General features: G+C 37.6%; 3 protein-coding genes across 5 annotated transcripts; 2 read left to right on the top strand and 1 right to left on the bottom strand.

The window, feature by feature from the left end:
- Nucleotides 1-1501: 1501 nt before the first annotated feature.
- On the bottom strand, nt 1502-3498 carry LOC140760002 (pentatricopeptide repeat-containing protein OGR1, mitochondrial-like). Its single transcript, XM_073096759.1, has one exon. It carries the CDS (start codon nt 3458-3460, stop codon nt 1613-1615), a length of 1848 nt encoding a protein of 615 aa, XP_072952860.1. The 5' UTR covers nt 3461-3498; the 3' UTR covers nt 1502-1612.
- Nucleotides 3499-3541: 43 nt separating this feature from the next.
- Nucleotides 3542-18055, top strand: LOC140760001 (uncharacterized). Of its 2 annotated transcripts, XM_073096757.1 has the most exons (25): nt 3542-3649; nt 4200-4856; nt 4943-5067; nt 5177-5271; nt 5418-5648; nt 6613-6703; nt 7255-7306; nt 8575-8640; nt 9361-9515; nt 10003-10073; nt 10284-10478; nt 10571-10609; nt 11869-11976; nt 12630-12719; nt 12857-12932; nt 14425-14521; nt 14605-14674; nt 14795-14971; nt 15893-16015; nt 16408-16491; nt 16664-16848; nt 16938-17076; nt 17150-17209; nt 17374-17445; nt 17531-18055. In XM_073096757.1, exons 2-25 carry the CDS (start codon nt 4288-4290, stop codon nt 17642-17644), a joined length of 3084 nt encoding a protein of 1027 aa, XP_072952858.1. In that variant the 5' UTR covers nt 3542-3649; nt 4200-4287; the 3' UTR covers nt 17645-18055. The 2 variants fall into 2 exon arrangements, with proteins under 2 accessions (XP_072952858.1, XP_072952859.1); XM_073096758.1 differs by lacking the exon at nt 8575-8640.
- A 4166-nt stretch (nt 18056-22221) lies between these two features.
- Nucleotides 22222-25343, top strand: LOC140760620 (shikimate kinase 2, chloroplastic-like). 2 transcript variants are annotated; one of them, XM_073097650.1, is made up of 10 exons: nt 22222-22619; nt 23625-23671; nt 23791-23845; nt 23931-24003; nt 24127-24214; nt 24329-24411; nt 24481-24610; nt 24747-24825; nt 24929-24993; nt 25091-25342. In XM_073097650.1, the coding sequence occupies exons 1-10, from the start codon at nt 22403-22405 to the stop codon at nt 25166-25168; spliced, it is 915 nt and encodes a 304-aa protein (XP_072953751.1). In that variant the 5' UTR covers nt 22222-22402; the 3' UTR covers nt 25169-25342. The 2 variants fall into 2 exon arrangements, with proteins under 2 accessions (XP_072953751.1, XP_072953752.1); XM_073097651.1 differs by lacking the exon at nt 22222-22619 and adding an exon at nt 22743-23196 and having other exon boundaries at nt 25091-25343.
- The last annotated feature ends 2 nt before the right edge of the window (nt 25344-25345 follow it).

The raw sequence follows: 25345 nt of genomic DNA, 5'->3' as shown, positions 1-25345 counted from the left end.
GAAAGATGCATTGTTTTGCCCAAGGAAAAGGAGGACTCCAATATGGTCCTCTTGTATGCATGACATGTGAAGATAAAGGTGAGTGGTAGAATATATTTGGGAGAGAGAGAGAGAGCATTGGCATTGAGATGGCCATGAGGTAGCTATGTAGAGAGGACCAGATCCATAGATGACCTTTTTTCCTCGCAAAAGATGTCTCACTTGATGCAATAATAACATCCAAAAGTAAGCCATGTTCATGTAACTTTGGTCTCTATAATTGAACAATATGCTAGAGATTTTTTAAAATATCTTTTAAACATACCATAATATATTTAGCCACAGTTCACTTATAAAATAAGGGTAGAATATGTATAAAGTTGATACTAGTATAAGTTATTCTAATGTTTAGTTCAATATTAATATAAGATATAATAATTATATAAAGTTGATATTAAAATAATAAAATTATATTAGGAATTGGTGATGTTTTAAACTCAATGATGAAAACACCCTTGACTATATGTTAAATAGTAAATAGTATGGGCCCTTCCTACTGCGGAGTGAAGGGTATTACCTTGCATTGTACGGGATTATAACCTCACATTCGAGTGTTCGTTGATGCTATCGAACCCAGATCTATCGTTCCTTTCCCCTTCATTCTTCTTCTTCTTCTATGTCTGCGACTAAATCTGAGGCCAAAACCAACATCCCACCTTTGGCTTTGCTCTCGGCGATTATCGTCGCCACCCAATCAACGTTCCCCATTTTGTCACCTCTGATGGACATCCTAATAGGCCAGAACCAATTTCGACTTCCGAATTCTTAAAAGAGGAAGGCAACGACGACAGAAGGAGAATGAGATCGTTGCGGGCGAGGATGACGATGAGGCAGAGGGATGGGGAAGGGGAGGTCAATGCAGCGATAAGGACAGCGTGGGAGTTGGAGGGGAGGCCAGGGAGGAAGTGGAAAAGGAGGGAAAGAGAAAGGAGAGGGCCGCAACGGAGACCTCGAGGTTGGGGAAAGAGATATTGGATCAGAGGCCGGAGATGAGTACATTGTAGAGGTCAGGGGTAAGGTTGAGCGAGCGAGGAGGTCGAACGCAAGCTTCTTGCAGACGACGGAGAAGGGGGAGCCGATGATCTCGTCGCAGGTGGTCTTGGCGACGACGGAGACGTCGCGACCGATGGTGGGTTGCTAGAGGGCTTGGAGGAGTGGTCCAGATTGCTTGAGGGCATTGGTTACCTTGCACGGTGTGGGTATATGGGGCAACATTTGGAGATAAGAGAGAGAGAGGAGATAGTAACTGTAGCTAATATGACTAGCAATTATATATTATCACTTTAAATGATAAAATTATAATATTAGGTTATTAATAAATGAATTTTATAAAGTTGTATGGAATAAAATATGAGAGAATGTTGAAATAGTATACTAGAAGGTAAGATGTTGTTTAGTTCCCACACAACATCTTACCTTCTAGTATACTAGAGACTTAATATAGAATAAGCATATTCCTATTTCACAAGTGAATATATATATATATTCTGGATTAGAAAGAGATATAAGCTAATCGGTTAACAAAATCAATGAATAAATTTAGACCAAATTAGGCTTTAAAAAACAAAAAAACTCACCAGTAATCTCTACATGAGCACTCCCCATCCTCGAACCGATGAAACCTCGCCCTATCCCGCACCACGATAACTCTCCGATAAGCTTTCGATATCAGCTTAGCCACCTCATGGCAATCCTTGCATATCCTCAAATTCTTAATAACCCGAATAGTCTCTTCTTGCTTAGTGCTGATAAGTCCGAACGCTATCGCCAACTTCTCGCTATGGTGGTATAAAGCATGCTGCTTCTCCTCCTCATCGATATCGTGCAATATATTACTAGTCTCCGGCTCGTATCCGAGTTCTCCTATCCGGGCCCCGATATCTTCCAATTCCCGGTATATCTCCCTCCACTTATCGTGCCCCTTATCCCCGTTCAAGAACTTATGCACTACTCCATCGATCTCCGTGTAGCTAAACCCCGGGATTTTTCTCACGTCGTTTGTCCGCATTGTGTCGCGGACTCGGCCCACGTCGGCCCACCTGGCCTTCGCGGCGTAGACGTTGGAAAGGAGCACGTAGTCGCCGTCGACGTTGGAACCCAGCTCGGCGAGCTTGGACGCCGCCAGTTCGGCGAGGGTGACGTCGCCGTACGTCTTGCATGCGCCGAGGAGGGTCTGCCAGAGGACTGCGTCCGGGGCGAAGGGCATGGAGAGGATGGTCTCGTGCGCTTCGTCGAGCCGGCCGGCGCGGCCGAGGAGGTCGACGACGGCGCCGTAGTGCTTCATATTGGGTTGGACGCGCATGGAGCGGAACACGCGGAGGCCGTCGTCGACGAGCCCTGCGTGAGTGCAGCCGCAGAGGACGGCGAGGTAGGTGACGGCGTCGGGCTGCAGAGTGCTTGGCATTTCGTCGAGCATGTTAAGAGCGTCGCGGCTACGGCCATGCATGGAGAGGGCTAGTAAGACGGTGTTGTAGGAGACGAGAGTGCGGTCGGGTTCTTTTATGGAGCGGAAGGCGTCGACGGCGTGGTCGACTGAACCGCACTTGGAGTACATGTCAATAAGGGCGTTGCTGACGCGGACGTCGGCGTCGAACCCGCGTAACCGTGCGAAGTCGTGCACCGCCGCGCCCTCGCGGACGGCGCCGAGCTGGGCGCACGCCGAGAGCGCCGCGACGACGGTTATGGAGTTCGGCTCCTCGCGCTTGGGGAGGGAAGGGAAGGAGGAACGCAAGCGGCGGAAGAGGTCGAGAGCGAGGTGGGGCTCGTCCCCGAGCGCGAGACCGGAGAGAAGCGCGTTCCAGGTAGCGATGTCTCGCTGCGGCATTTCGTCGAACAGCTTGCGTGCGCTCATAAGGTCGCTGGATTTAGCGTACGAGTCAAGGAGAGTAGTGAGGAGGAGGTGGTCGGCGTAGAAGCCGAGGCGGAGGAGCTGGCCGTGGAGCTGGAGGGAGAAGAACAGGTGGGAGCAGCGAGCGCAGGCCTTGAGGGCGAAGGAGAGGGAGAGGGCGTCGGGGCGGGGAGGGGAGAGGAGGAGGAAGCGGGAGTAGAGGGAGAGGGCGGCGGTAGGGTTGTCGCCGGCGGCGAGTCCGCGTAGGGCGGCGTTGTAGTCATTGGTGGTGGGGTGGAGGACTGAGCCGAAGACGGCGAGGGCGTACGGAAGGGAGGCGAAGGAGGAGAGGGAGGAGAGCTCGATGAGTTGGATACGAAAGGAAGGGTGGGTTTGGAAGAGGTTGGAGGTGAGGAGGTGGGCGTGGAGCTGCTTGAGGTGGGAGAAGGATGTGCAGCGGTGGAATAAGGGGTCCAAGTACGCCATTAGAAGAGGGTGGTGATCGGAATAAAGGGTGCTTATTCGTGGGTAGTCTCCACTTAATCGGAGGAAGCTATTCAAACACCAACACTTTCTAGGTATTAAGTGGCCCATGGATCAACTAAATTTGGGCTCCATTAGAGTATTGGGCCTATAAAGGCCAATTTACAAGATCCGCCGCCTCTTCTCGTTTGGTAAAAGCCCAACGCCCAGTTCCATTCTCGATCCCTCTCTCCTCCCCCAAGAAAGAGAGGAAAATAGCAGGGGAAAGAATTGATACGCAAGGGAAAACCTTCTCCTAAGGTTCGATTCTTTTCCCTTTTGCACGATATTTTGGGGTTTCTCTTTAGATGCCAACTTGTTGTTGGATCCGTAGTTGGAATTCTCTCTCGCTTGAGACTCTTTGCTATCGATTTGAGCAGAAGGAGGGTTGTATCTGCTGCTTTGTATCTTTGACTCACGGAAGTATTGGCCATTACTCGTTTGTTCGTTGCTAATGTGATTCCTAGTAGCTTTCGCCTGCCCTGACGTTGATACCCGACTCGTTTTTACATCCATTTTCTGGAAAAGTTCTGTATTTTGAGACGTTTTTGCTATTCAATTGCGTCAAAGAAGGAAGCTTGGGCTAACTTCTTTCCTGTTCACCTGTTGTTGTTTAGCTTTGATTCATGCAAGTAATGGTTATGACTGTAACTGGTTTACACGTTGTTCATGTGACGAAAAATCGAAACTTTTTAGCAATTTGAACTTGAAACCATCACACTGACGTCAGTTAGTTTTCTCCTAGAAGGGCTATAGATTTTTCTTTTCTTTTTGGTTGAACTACTTTTCATTTCTTTTGTTTCCTGTGCAGATAATTTACATGTTTTAGAGTAATAATCGCCCTAGTCATGACATTATTGAGGATGAAATAGATTTTCTTCTGGTTTTATAAAGCTGCAATGTATGCCAGGAGGTTAAAGTTAAGAAGCCAGAATTGGGTTTATTTAGTTGGACAGTCAGGTTATCCATTTAGATCATCAAGAAGAGATATTTCACAATGTTGTTACAACAGAGGTGTTTTCTGTATAGACCAACTGGTGAAATTTGGTGCCTTTGGAAAATTCAGCCTACCTCCACTTTCCCTACCAGGCAATTGTGGCATAGATTTTGGTGAGAGGTATAGTTTGCGCTATTTGTATGGTTCAATTAGATTTTACAGCTCCAAAGGTGATGGCAATAATGCTAGTGAGGGCAAAGATGTACCAGTTAAAGATGCCAAGGATTTTGATAAAGCTAAGGCTAGGAAAGAGGAGAGTGTAACTGATTCACGGAATCTCAATGAGCATGCAAGGATTGGGGAACATGACCAACAGGAGTGGCTCAATAGTGAGAAGTTTTCAATTGATTGTAAGAAGAGAGAATCCCCCTTTTTATCCAAGCAGGAGAGGTTCAAAAATGAGTTTTTGCGAAGAGTTATTCCATGGGAGAAGATCACACTTTCGTGGGACAATTTTCCTTACTACATTAAGTACGTACATTTTCTCCATATACTGTATGTTTAGGATGATGTACCATTCTATGATTTGACTTTTACCATGTCTTGTTGCCATAAAGTGAGCATGTGAAGCGCTTGTTGGTGGAATGTGCTGCTTCCCATCTGAGACACAAACATTTCACATCATCCTACGGTGCTCGCCTGGCTTCCTCCGGTGGAAGCATATTGCTTCAGAGCATCCCAGGTTGTTTTTGTGGAAAATCCATGAAGTGCCCTTTCTATGTCTTTGTATATGTTGTCTATTAATTGTTAACAGGTCAGGTCAGTATCTCACTTCTTCTTGCTGTCCATAGGAACTGAGCTATACAGGGAAAGATTAGTCAGAGCTTTGGCTCGTGAATTACAGGTTCCGTTGCTGGTCCTTGACAGCAGTATACTAGCTCCTTATGTAAGAGCAATGGAATTTTCCCCTTGTACTGTTAGTCTGTTGCTGGTTTAGATGTACTTTTTGCCTTCATTCATAAACTTCTGCCTTTATAGTATGTTCTTTTCTTTTGATTAAAAAATATGTTACTCTGTGCCTAAAATTTGCAGAACTTTGGGCAAGGTTGTACCTCAGAAGGCGAGACTGAGGATGAAAATGCAGAATCAGGGGAAGAATGTACATCAGAGTCAGAAATTGAAGATGAGAATGATGCAAGCAATGAAGAAGAATGGACAAGTAGTAATGAAGCTAAATCAAATGAAAGTGATGATGATTCTGTAGAAGTATCCGCAGAAGCCATCAAGAAGCTTATCCCATGCAGCATTGAGGAACTTGCCAAAGTAAGAAACTATTTGTCAAACAGTACTTAATACTTATCAAGAATATCTACTTGACTTGTTTGAACTTTGAACTGTTGAATATCACGAGCAGATTATATATCATCTCCATATTGAAGCCTAAGTTTTGCAATTTGCTTCTGTTGATATCATGGTACTAATAGATTATAGCCTAATAGAAATTTATATGCATCCTCTCCAAGACATGCTAGTCTAATTTATTTAATTTGACTCATCCGTATAATCCTACATTATGAATATGAGCTGCATGCTTTTTTTTGATTGTTGAAGATACTGTGGAGGATGAATAGCGTCCATATTGCTATGAGATACTAATGGTTGATTATTGAAGATGAATGTGGGTCCGAGGATGGCTCCATTTAGTGTGTGTACTGAAGTGCGAGCTAATATCTTAAAGAGCATAATTCATAGAAAAGAAAAAGAATATTATCTACTTATAATTATATCCAGATCCTATGCATTTATCTCTAATTTTAGAAGCCTTTATGATTTTGTTGAATAAAGTATATAAAATTCTATGTAATGTTAGGTCATTGTTTGGCATTTGCTTGAAGATACTTAGAATGTGTAATATTATTATAGCCTCAAGACGAAGTAATATTATTATAGTCTCAGATTGTCATCAAACCATATTTCCTTATAACATAAGGAATCACTGGAAAATTATCTAGAGATAATTTGTGAGGATTGGAGGCTAAAAGAACTTTATTTGTGTGGAGTGACAATTGAGGTTTAGCTTCAACAAGATTCTTACCTACCTTTCGATTATATGAGCTTGTTGTCTTGTTAGTTAGAAGGCCTAATACATCATATATTTTGTTACTGCATGAACTAGAAATTTACTAGTGCCGCAATTTAGTAAAACGAGTTCAAACTCTAATATTTTCTAAGAGAATTCGTGTGCTTTTAGTGTGGCAATATTTGCTTATGTTCCCATATGTTTTAGACACTTGCTGGAGAATCAGAGAGTTCTGAAGTGTCAGAAACATCAGAGACTGTTGAGTCATCGGAGCAGTCAAAAAGGCCACTCGGAAAGGGTAATGTGTTCTGCTCCTTTTTCTGGTATTCTTGTTTTACATATTCCACTGTTACTCTTGTTTTATGGTAATTCTCTAATGCAAACATACTCAGGCCACATCATTCTCATTTCACTGAAACTTATATAATTCAATTATGTGAATTTTTTTTTTCATTTCTGATGACTTTATATACAGCCCTTCTTGAGCATAGCAATATCAAAATTCAAAAGATCTGTGCAGTTTTACAGAATACTTCTGTAATTTTATGTGTCACCATCTTTGGCAACTTGTCTTTTAATCCACTTGATTAGCCCCTGAGTTGGGAGATGTTTTTTTTCTAGCTTTCTTGGTATGATACATAAGTATGTGCAGGCATTTTTCGTCTTGCTGCTGGTTTACTTTTTGTTTACTCATACCAGCTTCCAATGCACCTATTTTAGGTTATGATTTATGTATTCCATTTCCTTCCTGTGGTTGAGTTGCAAGAAATTTATAATTGCGACACATTGTTCCTTCTAGGTTCTACATGCATGCTTAGCAATTAGCACATTCTGTCATCTCATTTTCAGGAGACAGGGTGAAGTATGTTGGGGCTTCAGTGGCTGTTGAAGTTGATCACAGGTGTTTATTACACAACTATTGATTTTAGTTTGACTATGAATGATTGTGCAACTTCTTTTCTTGTGGTCTATTGGAAATTAATTATTCTTTATTGGAATTACTATTTTTTTGTGCATTTTTTTTTCTGGTTGTCAGACTATCTTGGTTTTTCAATCTTCAACCTGGAATTTTTCTTATTGTCGAAAATGTGCATGAATGCCTTTAGATGGACGTATGTAAGATGATCCCTGTGTCTGATCAACAATCTCTGAGGGCTGTTGTTAATAGTTAAAGATTGAAATTGTATAGGTCCATTTTCCTTCAAGGCATAGGCCAAATGCCCAGGAGACTAGGAGGGCATCTGCGATTGCAGTAATTTAAAGAATAATCTGATCCCAGATAATTGTTACTCATAAATTTGTTACAGTTAAGTACTAAATAATGTGTTGAAACATTGTACTTTTTAGCTGAAAGCTTCTGGAAGTTAATTGTTTTATGTTTCAATGAAACAGGGCTGTGAAGCCTGAAAGCTTACAATAGGACTTTAAAAAATTCTGGGACTACAACTGATGCATTACAGTGCATACTGTAGCATGAACAGGCGCATATGCATATGGCGGCTGGTAGGCTGCATGTAGGATCCTCAATTATGTTGCTTTTGAGTCTATTTAATATTTACCTCTGCCACTCCTATGTGCTGCATGGGAGACTTTCTAGAGCATTCATGTTAGTCACTTTCATGGGTGAGATAAAAAAAAAATTCCTTGTTACCATTTTTATTTTATTTGGGCATTGTACTTAGCTTAAACTTATGACAAGCAAGTGAAAGTGTTGTACAATTGAAATTAATCGGAAACTTAGTACAAAGTTTATTACTCTATTCTAAAAAGCCAATTTGGCCATTCACTTCTTTATGTGCATTACTTGCCATTTCCATTTTGATAAAAAAAATGCTACAATCAATGCTTATGTTACATTTATGATTTAGTGATACTGAGAAAACAAAATCAAAGGAAGATTTTGCTCCATTTGGAATTGATTTTAGAGAGTGACGCATATTTGAAGTCTGAATGAAACAAGAACTAAAGTTGATTTACCTCATTCAAATTATTTGGCTGGCTTTTGTATTGCATCTATATCTCTTAGGGTTACAATGAGAGATAAGAGATTCGTCTTCTTCCTTTTCTTTTTTCTGAATATGATAGTCAACGACCTTCTCATCTTCGTCCCACATCATTGAGCTTCTTTTGTATTCTATCCTGATTGTTAGCATATATATTGTATCACAGGATCATATTGGGGAAAGTACCTACTCCTGATGGCTCCACAAATGCCTATACTTTTATTAGTGGCAGGTGGGTGTGTAAGTCTTCCCTACAACATAGGATAACTTAGATGGTGATCTGGCTCAGAAGGCAATTTTCCTAGATATGTGCCCCTATTGGTAGAATATTTTAATTAGATTTCTAGGCCTTCTGCTTGAGAGCAGGATAAATGACTTTCTTTAACTCCATGTTGTTAAGTTTTTTTTCAGCTTTTATATGATACATGACATTATATTCAGTTAATTATTTAATCAGTAGCTGTGGCCTTTTTTATTAAACCAAATTCGTCATTAATTTATCAAAGGTTGGAGGAATATGAGCTGTAAAATTGTGACTTGGGATAACAGCTCTTGCTACAAGTTCTTTTATGAGCATATATAAAAGATTACAGCATGAAAGTGTCCTATGTCCCCTTTTCTTCTCTTTTCTTTTCATTTCCCTGATTTATCATCAAATGTATCTTCGGCATTTGTGTACCTGGTCTCAATCTGTTCTTTTCACTTTCTGAACCTATTTTGTTGATCCAAATTTTACTCTCACAGTTCTCATAAAAGAGAGTGTCTTAATTGTTATCGGTTTCTTCTTGTGCATAGTGAAATTTGCAAAGCTTTAGATCTGAAACAGCTATATCCTGTCTCGGGCTATCCATTCTTTGACGTAATATTTAATCAAGAGAATGTCCTTTTGATATTCCTAATTTTGCTTCACTTTTAGCCTCTAATGTAATCTTGGATCATCAAAATCTTGCAGGACTCTGTCAAATGGACAGCGTGGTGAAGTATATGAGATCAATGGGGATCAAGTAGCTGTCATTTTTGACAGTCCTGAGAACAAAATGGAGGATGTCAATAAGAATGAGAGCATCACGGAACACAATGCAAAATCTTCTGTCTATTGGGTTGATAGTATGCTTCTATTCTACACTATTTCTTTCTTTCAAGCACATTATGCCTATTCATAGTTTTCAGTGTTTCTATCCTTTTAACACTACTTACTCTTTTTTTTTTTTTATTTCACTGCCTAAACACAGCTCTTTTTTCCCAAGCGTGGAAAAGGCTATTAAAACTTTAAAAGATATAACACTAGGCACGCACTAAAGGAGTTTATCTTTATTTGGAGAAATGGCTTACAAATATATCAGTGCTGATTTGGCTACTAATCTTTAACAATATTTTTGTTATTTGTTTATGATTTTCCCTTTTAATTAATCTATTAGATAAGAATGCTTGTTACTTGCATTTTCTATTTACCTGGTCACATTTTGGTAGTAAAATCTGATCATTTATTGTTTCTAAGTCTCTCAAAAAAAGTTATTGTATTTGAGATATTTGCTTTTGCCATAATAAACATATCATGTTATGCATATGTAACTCAATTTCTGCTGCTTTTTAGTTCAGGATATCGTGCACGATTTCGATACTCAGGCAGAAGATTGGTACATTGCGATTGAAGCACTTTGTGAGGTGATATTCTTGATGTCATCCACTTTCTGAGTTTCTGTATCCTTTTCATCTATATGAGGTGTCTGTTATTTTCTTATGTAACTGAATCTCTGTTTGATTACCCATCTATACTGGTTTCTAGTAAGATTTTTATATGCTTTGTTTATGATTATGTATATGATATTTTCCTATTTCTTGGCTACGGCTTATTTTTACTGCTCGCCTTCTCAGGTTTTGTCATCTCTACACCCAATTATTGTCTACTTTCCAGACAGTTCCCAGTGGTTATTAAGAGCAGTTCCAAAAGCAAATCGCAGAGAGTTTATTCATAAGGTAGAGGAAATGCTTGAACAACTTACAGGACCTGTCGTTTTGATTTGTGGACAGAACAAAGTGGACACAGCACCGAGGGAGAAAGAGAAATATGTGAGATTGATCAGACTTTTAGTGATATCATAGTACCTTTCATACTCCTCTACCATATGTCTGACATTTCCTTGTGTATATTACTCCTGCAGACTATGGTGCTCCCTCATCTTGGTCGCGTAGCTCGGCTGGTAATTTCTTCCTCATTCAAATAAGAAATCCTTCATTTCAAATTTTGTTTGCTTTGTTCTAATGCATTTGTGACAGTACCTCCATGACCAGCAAATTAAGTGCGAGATTTTAAATCAGTTTTTTAAATGTTAAACTTATGCCCTTCTCTTTTCATGAACTTCAGTTAGTAGTTTTCTCTTTTCCTCAGGTCTTTCCATCTTTGAGGCTGATATGCTTAGCATAGTCCCTTACTTTTCCCTGTATAAGCTTATATACTCGTACTAATTGTTCTTAAAAAATATTGGTGTCAATGCAACATTTTCCATGATCATGTAATGTCATTTTGAATATGATTTAAGAATCTGAAACTGCTTAGTAGTTGGAAACAATAGATAAAAGTTTGCAAGATTATGAAATAGAAGTTTTGTTTGGTAGGGAAGACTGTGTCAGAATAGGTATAATACTTCTGACAAACTAACAAGTATCACCAGATGGGTGTGGGATTCAATTCTTCCCAGTCCCATGCTGCTGTTCCCCAGCACTGTCTGGATGAAGTTCTTCCATTGTCTGACCGTTGCTCTAGGTCGTGTCTGAACCACAGGGTTAAAGTTTTTTTTTCTTTTTAAATTTTTGTTATTATCCATGGAGTTGCATATTTCCATGGGATGAGCCTAGTTGGACAAGGAAGAAATAAGAAAATGAAAAGAAACAATAAAGAAGAATGTTTGAGGAGATCTAAGTGGATATTGGATTTTCTTTTTATGAATCTTATAGGTCGCATCTCAAGCTTTAATTCTTTTTGCACACATGATCTAGGTCCAAATCCTTGTTCTAGGTAGAAGTGTTAGATGAAATGTACCATGGTCCAAATTAGTTCAATTCAGGCATGAAATATGTTATATCAGATGACTTGCATTATGCTATTGGAAATTTGTTCGCAGGATCCTTAATTGGTTCCTAGATGAATCTACATTAACTCATGTTTTGTTACCTAATTGTATTTCTTTTAATTATTTTTCTTGTGGAATTCCTTCATATCTACTTCTTGATATGGCCTGAATGATAAGAGGGATTATGTTTCAAACATTATTGCTGCATGGCTTTATTTTAACTTTAGCATCATATCAACTATTTCAACTCCCAACTTTTCTGAATTTGGAACTTATTACTAAGTCTTTCTGTTGCTAACTATGATCAAGAGAAGGATTCTGTCTGATCATTATTGTACTGTTTTCTGTCATTGGTGATTGCTGACCCGGAATTCTGACTTGTTTTGCAGCCGTTGACATTGAAGCGACTAACTGAGGGACTTAGAGCAAATAAATCTTCAAAAACTAATGATATCTATAGGCTTTTCACAAACACGCTGTTTCTTCCTCTTCCAGAGGTATCCATTATAGTTTTTTATTTCCTTTTGGGTTTTTTTCTTAAGCTTCAGGACTTCTTCCTGTTTCTAACTTTTTAATGTGCCGTGGCTTACCTTGATATGTATTTAGTGGTCAATCCTGTTACATGTGAATTTCTACTCATTTTTATTCAGGATCAGAAATGTCTTGAATAATTGTATTATCACATTATCTTGTGATATAGAAAAATTAGTGGAAATTTGTTTGTTTGCTTGATATTGGGATATGTATAATGGTTATGGGATAACCATAATTATTGCACTTTTTTCACCTTTTTTGGGGAACAATATTGAAGAACTAACACTTAAAGAAGAATGTACCAGTCCCAGGCTCCAAGCGGTTCATTTTCTTTCTTTCATTTTTTTATAGAGCTATTCCATATCCCCTTAATAAGACCTTTTACTTTTCAAAGTATCAAATTTTGCTTATACCAAAATATTTTTAGAAATTTTATTGGGAAATCATGCTATTCACAATCTCCTTTGATATTTATTAACTAATTTTTCTTGTATTATATCCTCAGTTGATGCTTTGTCTAAGTGTGGTACTCTTGCGTGCTGGTGTTGCATTGGTTAAGCTAATTCTTTTTCTATTATTTCTTGAATTTAAAAGTAACTTGGTTCTCTATGTGCAGGATGATGAACAACTTAGAGCTTTCAATAAACAGATTGAAGAGGATAGCAGGATAATAATATCAAGAAACAACCTTATAGAACTGCATAAGGTGTTACCTCATTCAATCTATTGACTAGTTGATGTATATAGCTTCTGATTGTGATAAATATGCTTCCATATGACCTGTGGTTTTTTCGCCTTTTCTGGTAAAATCCTTCAGCTTTTATTTTGCTTCTATGTATATAGGTGCTCGAAGAGCATGAGCTGTCATGTATGGAGCTGTTGCATGTCAATTCTGATAGTGTGATCTTGACAAAGCAAAGTAAGGAAGTTCTGTAATTTAACCATCCTGATTTGGACCTAGTCTTTTAGTCCTCAGTTTCCTATGAAGTCTGATTAAAATTTTTTATTCCTGAAGGTTACAGGATGGATCTTTTTTGCTTATATAATTTAGAGAAGAGTTGTGTAGCTGAATTGTTGAACTTAACAGTGATGAAAAAAATTCTGTTTATGACAAAGGAACCTTGGCCTTATTCAGGCACAATTATTTTAATAATTAATTTATAATCCTTGGAAGAGCTTTGATTTAGATCGCAAGGATAATTTCTTGAGCATCAAAGGCATAATAATCCTATAGCGACTTAAACTATGTTCTTATTTTGCGAATTATATGAAGGAATATATTAGTTCAGAAAACATATCTGATTACATGTTGCCATTGATAGTCGGAGTTAAGCTAATTATCTGAAGAGTGAAGATATTGGCACTGATAGTCCTAAAGTTTGTTAGTCGACAATTGAGAAGTTTACTATTGCTGCCCAAAGTTAAGCTCAACAATGAAAACAAAGAAGACAAATCTACTTACCTTTTTCTTGAAGTATTCCAGTTCTGCTTTTCATTCTGAAGTTAATTTGGTTGTCCATTTGGTGTATGCTATGGGGTTATTGGTTTTAGAACACCTTTCAACCAGATAGGGATAAAATGGTTGACTTGTATGCAGATCCTAAAGATGATAATTCCTTGGACTGATTTTGGGTCCCAACGTACATGAATGGACTAGCATACGATCTCAAGACATCTAAACATGTTACAGAAAATAGACATATGAATTGTCCAGTGGACAATGGAAATCAAATTTTCTATCTATTTGTGAATTTGATGACAAGTGCTGGATAGTTCATTCTTGCTGGCTATTCTTGAACCCAATTTTTCTGAAAGAGATTGGCTGCAAATAACTTCTTTGGACAATTTTTTGATGATGATGATTGATGGTGAGATGTTAGTTTTGAGGCTGATATGTTTTTCTTTAATTAATTTCAGTTGAACAAGATAATTAAGGATATGAGCAGAAAGATAGTTGAGTAGTCAATGAAGTTTTTTCTTCTTTTTATCTGTTATGATCTTTAAAACTAGAGCATCTAGAATTCACTAGTGCCTCTTAAATCAGACAATTTTCTAGGAAGGAACCCAATGTGTGACAATTATTTTGGATGTCTATGACTGTAGCTAACAGACTTGTGAGTGGGAAATGGGAAGTGTTCTTGATTTCTTACCATGTTGTATTTGAAGAGAGTGTCATACCAAGTTCTCTTTTCTTTCTCTTTTTGAAATATTAAATAGGATGATCACTCTCCATGCTGGTGTCTCTTTGATGATTCCTTTCAGTAGCTGTTTAGCCTTTTTATTGTCTGATGCCACCTTTTATTTCTTCAGGTTATTGTCTTATATTATGAGCTATCTTTAATCTTTATATAGAACATAAAAATAACAGGCACCTTTTCATAAATGTTGCTTCCTTTTAATGGTAATTGCAGAAGCTGAGAGAGTTGTCGGATGGGCTAGAAATCACTATTTGTCCTCTGTGGTCCTTCCTTATGTAAAGGGTGACAGGTTAATTATTCCACGTGAAAGGTAATGCCTGCTGACATAGCAATAATTTTATCAGATAATGTCTCGTTTTATATATGAACTTCTTCTATCTCTGGGTTTTGAAGTTTGGATATAGCAATTGCAAGGCTAAAAGAACAAGAGACTACTTCCAAGAAGCCCTCAAATAATCTGAAGGTGATATTCTTTCTGTCTAAGATACGAATTAGGAGTTTTTCTTTAAACTCTTTGTGTTAGTTTCTTGATCATAGCTGATCACTACCATATATAGTCTCATAAGGTCTGTATTTACTGCAGAGTCTGGCCAAAGATGAGTATGAGAGCAACTTCATTTCAGCGGTGGTTCCCGCTGATGAAATTGGAGTGAAGTTTGATGATATTGGTGCACTTGAAGATGTAAAGAGAACATTGGATGAACTTGTCACACTTCCTATGAGGAGACCTGAGCTCTTTACCCGTGGCAATTTGTTGAGGGTATAATTCTATTAAGTTGCTTCTATAATTTAACTTGCATACTATGTCACTGTGTGATTTTATGTTGTATTTCTCTCATGTTGGAGAAAATAGCCAATTAGGGTTTTACTCATATCGGGACCTACGATATTTAGCTCTATCGCAGTGATGCAAGTACCTTGATAATCTACTCTGCCAGCTCCTGTCATCTCATGTCACATTGCAGACCTTATGCAGACCCATTCTTAGCAGTATCATGCAAGTGCCTTATTTGTACAGATAAAAGTATATTGTACTCTCATATGTCGACTTATGCCACCTGTGTCTGCTCATGGTGTTGGACTATTTTGTGTGACTCACTAATGAAGTTGTGTCAACCATGCCTTTACCTTTCAGTCCTACAACTTGCTGCTCCATGCTGAGCACTGTTAGACCTTAAGGACCATTTGGAACAAGGGTTTGTCAACCTGTGATGAACCGCCAACCATGTTGGTCAGAACTTGTCATTTTAATAACTTACTCTTACAGAGATGATATTGTTATATAAATTTCTTTGTCTATAGTAGCATGCCAAACAACATAGATTGGCATGTATCATGCTAGTTCCCCATCAGCCTCAACGCCAAGGGATATCTTTGTATATGCATTCATGTAGATCCATGTCACCCCATACCTCCCCATGCCAAAACCTGTGTCAATCAGCACATTCCATGCCTCTGACTTATAGAACTCAAGTTTGAGAAGGTCTAAGCTAGTAGATTCTTTTCACTATCTCTAAGCATGAGCCAACCTTCTGCAACTTCCTTTGTACATGCCTACTAGGATGCCACAACTTTCTTCTTTTTATATCCTAATTGATATTGGATTTTAAGAATTTTTTTTTTAATTGTCACTGGAGTATCAGTTTCAATTGATAACCTATTTATCTGCAATTTCTTTCAGCCTTGCAAAGGTATATTGCTTTTTGGGCCTCCTGGAACAGGAAAAACTCTTCTGGCAAAAGCACTTGCAACAGAAGCTGGAGCAAACTTTATTAGCATAACTGGTTCAACACTTACATCCAAGGTAACTTATGTTCAAGACTGTCCACCCATGTTATTTTGGTTCTTATATCCCAGGTGAAGTTGGATCAGTGTTCACTGAGGATTAAGCCTTATCAATGATAATCAAGTGAGCTTCTTGATTTGTATAAAAGTAGGACCATTTTATGTGTTTTAGCCTTCATACAAGTCCCTGTTAAAGTACTGATATGCTTCCTTGTTTTTCAAATTCAAATTGCTGCTACTATGTATAATGAAGATATCCTGTTGCTTTGCATTCATTTTGACAGGATACAAATAGCATTTCTGATACTGCCTGATGAATAAGTTTTTCTTAGTGCTGGTTTAGATGTATGTCAAGTGTGGTTAGTTTCCATTGTGGATATACTGCTTAACTTCCTCTCCCTCTTAAAACAGTGGTTTGGAGATGCTGAGAAGCTCACTAAGGCACTATTTTCCTTTGCTACCCGGCTAGCGCCTGTTATTGTATTTGTTGATGAGGTGACGTTGTAATATAGTTAACTTCCCTATTTTGCAGATTTTTTGTGATGAATTGGTTTTTCTTTTTTCTTTTTTTTTTCTTTTTTTTGTAAACACAGCTTAAATATATATATTTTCATCAAGTTCCTGCACATTTGTTTTTTCTTAAATAAACCGACTGTTACAATTACAGGTAGACAGCCTGCTTGGTGCTCGAGGTGGTGCTTTTGAGCATGAAGCAACAAGAAGGATGCGAAACGAATTTATGGCAGCTTGGGACGGCCTTAGATCCAAAGATAGCCAGAGGATCCTTATTCTTGCTGCCACAAATCGTCCATTTGACCTAGATGATGCTGTAATACGCCGCTTGCCAAGACGGTATCATCAGAGAAGCCCTAAGCCAAGATAAATGGTGCACCTTATTCGTTCATACTAAAATAAATTGGTTGTTCTTTGTTTCTATGTAGGATATATGTGGACCTTCCTGATGCAGAGAATCGAATGAAAATCCTAAATATTTTTCTTTCTAAAGAAAATCTTGAACCGGATTTTAAACTTGATGTACTTGCTAATTCCACTGAAGGATATTCAGGAAGTGATTTGAAGGTAAGCTACTCTGGTATTGCAGGCTTGTTCTTTTATGTAATTCCATTTTCATCTCTTATACTCTTTCACGCAGAACTTGTGCATCGCTGCTGCATACAGGCCTGTTCAGGAACTTTTGGAAGAAGAAAAGAAGGTTCTATGATCATAATGATTTCTTTATGAGAACAGCTGCTAGTTTTGCTAATTCATCATTACTTTGTGCTCACTTTTGGCCTCAAATTGACAACCCAGTTCTCAAATCTCTGTTCCTGTTTTGTTGCCTTGTGATTCTGATACAAGCATCTTATTTTTGCTCAGGGAGGTGTAACTTTTCGAGAACCTTCTCTAAGGCCCCTTAAATTGGATGACTTTATCCAGGCAAAAGCTAAGGTATTGAAATTCTCTTGGTTCATAAATTACATATTCGATAGTCGTCAATCTAAACCTTGTTTCTCACTTTATTGTCTGCATTAAGGTGGGTGCTTCAGTTGCCTATGATGCTACAAGTATGAACGAGCTAAGGAAATGGAATGAACAATACGGAGAAGGTGGCAGCAGAAGACGCTCGCCGTTTGGCTTTGGCAGCTAATGACCTAGACAAGTTTAGGAATCCTAACATCGAGTGAGTAACCGTTACAGATAAACGAGCGGTTGTGTGGCAAGAAAGCCTTATCGTCCTTGCAGAAAGTGACGGCTTATGGTGCCTAAAGATTATGTAACATTATTGTTATCTCCCTTGTAATGACATGCCTTGTTTTTTTCCGCCCTTTCATTTGGGCCTTATGAGCATCTTGTATCGATAATAAATTATTCGCCCATATTTTGTTAGTAATCAATAGCGTAGTTGTTTCTAATTTTTAGATCTCACAGTGTCCATGTTGCTTCTGTAATATCTTCGCTGCCTCCGAGAAGGTGCTTCCATTTGTATGCCATGGACAGGAAGTCAAGCTGTATTTTATTTTGGGCTTATTTACACCTACTTCTAACTGCCGCTCATTTTTATATAGACTTTTTGTTTATATTTTGTTACACAATGACCTCTTTAGTATCTATTTTACCTTTTTTTCTCTCTCTCTAAAAAGAATAATATGGTCTAAATGGATCACATTGTATTTTTTAACAGAAATATGTAACGAATAAGCAAGGTGGAGATCAGTGTGTAAAACTAAATAAATAAATAAAGAGACTGTGAAAATATCAATCTAATATATGATGATCCACACTTAAGCCTCAAGTCCTCTACAGTTGGTGACATTAATTTGAGTCTGTGGATGCCAATGAAGTTTAGGATTAAATTAATGCATTTATAAACTTCCTACCTCCTGGTGTTTCTTTTCTTTGCAGTGATGTCATTCCAATTGATCTTCTACCTCCCTACTCCTTATTTTTCTTGCAAAACAAATCCAAAGTTTCAAATATCCATCTTTAGATGCCATCTCTTTCTTCCACTGGATAAGATCTTAGCATTTGGATACAAACGCTACTACAAACTCCGAGATTAGTTCTTCTCCACGGAGTATATTTTCAAACTACGTAGGTGGAAGGGAAGGCCGGGCTCTACGTGCATGGGAACGTCAAAGTCTTCGGCAGTTAAAGTTCCACTTATTAACTATTATTGACATGCGCATGAGATAGTCGTGGGTTGACCCAAGAATGGTCAACCTGGTCAAACCTTGCGGTTCTACACTATGAGACTAGTCAACTCTTGCAATCCATGGATTTATTTTTAGTATGATTAGTTTATATATTATTAGCTAGGATTGAAATTAGTTTGGAATATAGTCTGAAAAAAAAAAAGATTAAGCTTTCAATTGATTAGATTCAATTCGAGCCGATTTATTTAAGCTTGAATTAAAATTTGGATGCTCTACTCTTAATAAAATTAAATTATATATGTAACCAAATAATTAATAAGTATTATTGAGCTAAGCTTGATCTAGGTGTGCTCAAGTTTCAACTTGATTTATTTTTAACTCTAGATTTTATGCTAAACAACAATTATCCCTTAAAAATTAAGGACATATATTTTGGTTAGCTCTGATAATGACATTGTATTAAGGCTAAAGCCATCTTAGAGCAGTGCAAATTTAACAGTGAATATTAAGCATGAATGAGGAGGAGCTAACATAGTGGGGACTATGACCCACAAATAATTAGCATTAATTATATCTAAATAGAGGATAAGATCAAATTGGTATGCCTATGTGGACACACCTAATGCGAGTATCTTATTCCAATTATTTAAGCTCATTTGATATGTGACCTCAGGCCACACCAACAAGCTTTTGTGGTTCATGAAAGAAACCTCTTACTGGTAGATAAATTTAGTTTGTTCACAACTCACATCTATTAATTAGTTGTGTTCTTAAATCAAGAGGACCTAACAACTGATTGGACAGGCTAGCCCACTTATTTTTTTCCCCTTTTATTTTCTGAGAATTAATGGGCTGATGCCTAATTATGAGATTAGATGAAATAATTTATAAAGAAAGTAAATTATTAGGGATTATAATGGAGCAGGAGATGTAGTAAGATTCTCATTTGCCCTAAAGATTAAAGCTAATCAAAGAGAACTGAGGATCCATCGACTAATTGTTGTCGAAGTAAACTTAAATTTTAAGCTAAAGTTATTGACTGTCGTGAGAATATAGAGACAATAAAAGAAGATATGTTTTATCGGTTCTATCTTCTTCTCGCACTATCCAATAGAAGGGTGAGATAAATAGTAATTTTTTTTAAGGATAGTTAGTGATAAGAAACCATGATAACTCATCTTTTATCAGTATTTTCTTATTCCACTTTGAGATAAGTGTTACTTGTGTTGTATTGTTCTAGGTTCTTTGCTATGTCCTTATAAATACATCTGATAAGTAGAATATTTCAAATAGATTTTTATTTTGTTTGTGCAAGTAAACATGATCGAATATATTACACGATAATCAACCAACTCTAGTATAGTTAGTAGGTAATTTTTCCATAACTAAAAAGGTTATAGGTTCAACTCTAATCCCAAACAATATTGTGAAGAAATTATTTAGTAGTTTGGTGGCTAAGTGGCTGGCTCAACAATGCAGTTAATTTGGAGGAGCAGCTCGATAGCATGATGGCTTGGTGCAGGTCTTGGGTGGCTAAGTGGCTAGTTCAATAGCTCGCTCGATTGATGGCTTAACGGTGCAGTTAATTTGGAAGAGCAGCTTAGCAGCGCGATGACTTGGTGCCAATCTTAGGTGGCTAAGTGGCTAGCTCAACAGCTCGCTCGGTTGATGGCTTAACGATGCAGTTAATTTGGAGGAGCAGCTCAGCAGCGTGATGGATTGGTGCAAGTCTTGGTGGCGTTTGATTTGGAGCAATTGTTCGACAATACACATGACTTAAAGCCTAGACTATACAGCTTATTATACTAGCTAAAAGTTTGATGGAGTCTAAGTGTCTCTATATCTAAGGAGAGTTGACAATTTATCCAATCCATATTTAGTCTTCGAGCTCATGAATAATAATAATAATAAAAGAAAAGCTTTAAACAAAATGTTACACCGTAAAGATAAGAATATATGCTAAATATGCAATACATAAAATATTTATAATTGTTATTAGAATCTATTATTATAAATTAAAAAATTGAAAAAACTTTCAAAAGTCTTTAAACGCACTTCCTTTTATCATTATCTTTTCAACAAAACATTAAAATTAAAATAACAGTATATTAGTCAATTTTATTCCATTGTAAATCTCTATCTTATTCGAACTATCCTTAACGTTTAGTTGGTGCATAACGTTTAAATGAGAATAGGGTTATCGATAATATTGCACATATGATAAGAATAGATGCCTAATGTACAGTTATGTGCATTTTGGTCAAAACTATTATTATTATTATTATTATTATTATTATACCTACCAAACGAACTCTTAACTTCTATTATATGATATGATTGACTCAGTATGTTAGCATTTAGGTGTCTTTCTAAAGTGTTATTTTGAAATTTTCAAATGCAACTACAATGAGTTTTTACCAAACTAGTACTGTTTATCAAAAATAATTTTTTTTAATAAAAAATGAACTTAATTCTGAAATTTATTATCAAATGAGGTTATTAACAAAAATGCTGAACTAATTAGTGTTTTATCCCTAAGTAAAAATACCGATCAAATTAGTATTTTATGTATATAAATTTTTTTAATTTAATCTTTTATCGGTGAAAGAAAAAAAAAATAATAAATTTGAGTGTCGTCCATTTCGTTAAAAAATAAAATTAGAAAGGATGTCTAATTGGTCAAAAACTCACAACAACTCCAACAGATGAAAGACCAATCAGTTGACAAAGTTTTCCAGTCTCAAGTCTTCACCAACCCTTCTTTGACCCAAATAAGCCAATAATTATGATTCCTTCCTTCTAGGAAATGTTCAAATAACACCCTGTCTTTCTTTTTAATTTCTGGTTAGCACCTATATTTTTTAGGATTTTTATAACCAGACCTTTTTAGTATAATTTTTATATAACAATTTATTGTTACTTTGACTACCTACTATTAATCTTAGTATATAATTTATATAACTTTGCTGATTAAATTACTAAAGTACCCTTGAGAATTTTAGCCTATATCATCAAATCAAGAACCTCATATCTAATCCAGGATAATTTATGTATGTCAGTAATTACTTTTAATATTCTAAGAAAATATTTATCAGTTAATACTATTTCATTTGAGAGTGGCTGATTTAATTAACTCAGAGTGTGGTATAAAAATTATAGAGGAGGAATATGTCATATTATAAAATCTTTAGAAGGGGGTGTTTATTAAAAGATGATAAAAAAGGCAGGGTGTTATTGAAAATTTCCATTGAATTTGAATCTGTCTTTCTTTTTTTTAAAATTAAATTAAAATTAAAATTGAAATACTCGTCTCCACCAAACCCCCCCCCCCCCCCTCCCCCCCCCTCTAATCCGACGTGGCATGGGAGAGGTGGTTGGGGTCTCATCTGAATCATCCACCAGAGCCACCAAACACGAAAATCATGTTGACCAAAATACCTTAAACGATTCCGGATAATTACAGAGAATAGATGTGGAGTAGAATTTTGTGCAGGGGTAGTTATGTAGTTTTACGGCTTAGAACGCAGCTACTCGAACGCGTCTTTCTCGGCGAGAGGCCTATACATTTAACCCGAACCCTGGCCGCTCTCGGCATACCATTCCCGGCAATCGTGCGCCTCTAGGGTTTCGCCGGGATCCGCCATTCGCCTTCGCTTATCATCTCCAGCTATCTCAGGGTTTCGAGAAGCCTCGCTCTCTCTCTCTATCTATCTATCTATTTGGTGTGTATCGGTCTGTGGATTGATCGAGTGATGGAGGCTGCCAGCGCCGCTTTCGGCTTGCAATCGTGCTCTTGGATCGGGTCGGAGAAGGGAGGGAGGAGGGAGATCGGTTTGTGTAGGTTTCAGAATGGTTTGTTGGAGAAGAGGTTTCAGAAGATTAGGTTGGGAGATTCGCGGCGGAGCCGGGGTTTGATTCGATCCGGGAACCTCGAGACTAAGATTTCTTGCTGTTACAAGAATTCCGCAGGTATTTTTTTTTCTTTTTGATTGAATCATTGTTGGTGAATAAATCTCTGATTCTATTTAGAGATTATAGTGAAGAGTCTTCTTTTTTTTTATTCTATTAACAAAATTAAGTTTCAATATCTTGAAAAGGTGTGCGCTTTTTGGCGGTTGTTTGTAGGAAATTTAGAGTGATCCCCTTGTGTACGTGCATGGTTTAGGTTCATGTTCTTTTGTATCTTTGGTTATGGTTAGGGAAAACTTCATATGGTTATTCAACATAAAGTTAGTATGTAGTAGTTCTATTTATCATCATAGCAAGAGAATGCTGTGGAATATCTTTTTTCATGTCTTCAGTCTCTGAAAGATTTATTCTTTGGTGCTAAAGAAATTTCAATTTTAGATTGCTGATATATTTTTCCAATTGCAGTATGTGGTAAATAGGAAGTTTTACACCTATGATACGGCGTAATTACAATCTAGTGGTTTCTTTTTTCTTTTTCTTTTAGGGATATTTGGCTGAGCATGCACAATGTCTGATTTCATGAAAGCTACATCTGCACAGTTATTTCGCACATATTGCTTAACGTCAACCCTGTCTGGTAACTCATTCTAATTGTTGGTAGGGAATGACTTTATGACAGATTTTTTATTATTATCTTTGTTTATGGCTGATGCTATTGATTTGCTGGTTGGATAAGAAGCTTTTAATTTTATAGGGTTATGAACCCTGTTACTTGAGATAGACTTCAGAATTGTTTTCTGGTTTTCTTGTTTACTGGTTTGGTTGCTTGTGGGTGTGGGTGTCTGATTTGCTTGTTAATGCATATTTTATCTTTGGGAACCTTTGATTGATTGTTTGACACTTGCATGCCACTTTCTAGTTGAGTAGTTCGACTGTAGAGCAACTCGACATGCTTTAACTGCCATGTTATTGATGTACTATCTGGTACACAATGATTGATTAATTTATGGCAAATCTTCACTATTCTTTCAAATTAATCTATCTGTATTTTTCTATGGCATGTAGGTACAGAGATCTTTCATAACTCAGTTGATGAAGCCCTCACATTAAAGGTCAGGCTCTTATTCTGCTAGCTGAAATTTTTACTGCACTGTGATCTGGAAGGATATATATATGATACCATATTAGCTCCTTTGCACCACTGATCTAAAGATTGTTTATGTAACTGCAGAGGAAGTCAGAAGATGTTCTCTTCCACTTGAATGGGCGGTGCATATATCTAGTTGGTAAGTTCCATTTCACCTCAAATCAACTTTGCAACAAGATTGCATATCTAATGTTTGCTAACGTAATTTCGGTTAATATATGTAGGAATGATGGGCTCAGGCAAGAGTACAGTGGCAAAGATATTAGCAGAGGTTTTGGGTTATTCTTTCTTTGACAGGTTTGTGTAGTGCTTGTTCAATAATATATGAAAATAATAGTAGAATTGTCATGGAAATGCTATTCTCTGAAACTCCGTTCAAAGAATATCCAATAATGTACTATGGTGTGTTTTCTCTTCCAGTGACAAATTGGTTGAGCAGGCTGTTGGCATGCCATCGGTTGCTCAAATTTTCAAGGTGCACAGTGAGGCTTTCTTCCGAGAAAATGAGGTATTATATTGCAAATCTCATGGTACAAATGTGCATTTTAGGAGCATGGTTTCTCATATCAGTCAGCTTAGTCTCGCATTGCTTATTTGCTCTTTCTTTTCCTTTGTCCCCTAGAGTGAGGTGCTAAGAGACTTGTCTTCAATGCGCCGGCTAGTTGTTGCAACTGGAGGTGGTGTCGTGATCCGACCAATCAACTGGTAATCTACTTTTGCATCTATTATTTGCTTAAATGTATATAAACTGGCTCTAATAATCCAAATTATCAGGAGGTACATGAGACAAGGGATAACAGTCTGGTTAGATGTTCCTTTGGACGCTCTAGCAAGACGGATTGCTGCAGTGGGGACTGCATCTCGTCCTCTTTTGCATCAGGAATCTGGTGATCCTTATAAAAAGGTAAATATAGATTTATCCAACCTTGTTCAACTTTGTAGATTGACAAGATCCTTAAATAATTTTTTTTTTCTCCACCGTAGCACATACAACTTACGCATTATTGTGTGTTCATGACCTGCAACTTTCTGTGATTCAGGCCTTTGCAAGACTCACTGCACTCGCCGAACAAAGAGGCGATGCATATGCCAACGCCGACGTGAGGGTATGCCTTGAAGGTGTGTTCCACTAGCATTTGAATTTGTGGATCTCTCTTTTCTATCATTTTGTTCAACAAATCCTAAATATACATACTGAGGCAGCCGTCATTTATTAATGCAGATCTCGCGGGTAAACAGGGACATGACGACGTCGCTGTCCTCACACCAACCGCTATCGCCGTCGAGGTAATGCCCTTCCAAGATCTCCTTCTATAAATGTTTTCATGAAGTGCAAGTGAAAGTGTATCCGGATTCTAATACTCCTCATCCTACTCTCTTCCAGGCAGTAATGAAGATTGAGAGCCTTCTTACTCAGAAGGCGACGGTCAGGAGGACTACTCACTCAAGAATAAGGGCCTAAGTGTATCCCTTGTTCGTGCTTTTTTTTTTTGTATTAATCTCTCTGTTAACTTATTATTTTAACATTCTAAGTACTTGTCCAGTCATAATGACAGGACTGCTCCCTCTGCAGATTTTGTAAATTAATAAATGAATAAACAAAATAGAAGCACAAAGGATCTAATTACTCGTTATTTAA

This window comes from Typha angustifolia, chromosome 5, assembly GCF_048772165.1.
Source record: "Typha angustifolia cultivar Huaian chromosome 5, ASM4877216v1, whole genome shotgun sequence".
NCBI classification, from domain to species: domain Eukaryota; kingdom Viridiplantae; phylum Streptophyta; class Magnoliopsida; order Poales; family Typhaceae; genus Typha; species Typha angustifolia.
Note: the sequence above shows the minus strand (reverse complement) of the source record. Positions and strands in the feature narration are given on the sequence as shown.

What these genes read in the sequence shown, in the direction of transcription:
- LOC140760002 (XM_073096759.1), bottom strand. Translation starts at nt 3,460, where the DNA reads ATGGGCCACTTAATACCTAGAAAGTGTTGGTGTTTGAATAGCTTCCTC.
- LOC140760001 (XM_073096757.1), top strand. Translation starts at nt 4,288, where the DNA reads ATGTATGCCAGGAGGTTAAAGTTAAGAAGCCAGAATTGGGTTTATTTA. An exon ending in TTGGTCGCGTAGCTCGGCTG is followed by an intron (nt 10,610 to 11,868) that starts GTAATTTCTTCC and finishes CTTGTTTTGCAG; the next exon opens with CCGTTGACATTGAAGCGACT. An exon ending in TTATCCAGGCAAAAGCTAAG is followed by an intron (nt 17,446 to 17,530) that starts GTATTGAAATTC and finishes GTCTGCATTAAG; the next exon opens with GTGGGTGCTTCAGTTGCCTA.
- LOC140760620 (XM_073097650.1), top strand. Translation starts at nt 22,403, where the DNA reads ATGGAGGCTGCCAGCGCCGCTTTCGGCTTGCAATCGTGCTCTTGGATC. An exon ending in CTGTTACAAGAATTCCGCAG is followed by an intron (nt 22,620 to 23,624) that starts GTATTTTTTTTT and finishes TATGGCATGTAG; the next exon opens with GTACAGAGATCTTTCATAAC. An exon ending in ATGAAGCCCTCACATTAAAG is followed by an intron (nt 23,672 to 23,790) that starts GTCAGGCTCTTA and finishes ATGTAACTGCAG; the next exon opens with AGGAAGTCAGAAGATGTTCT.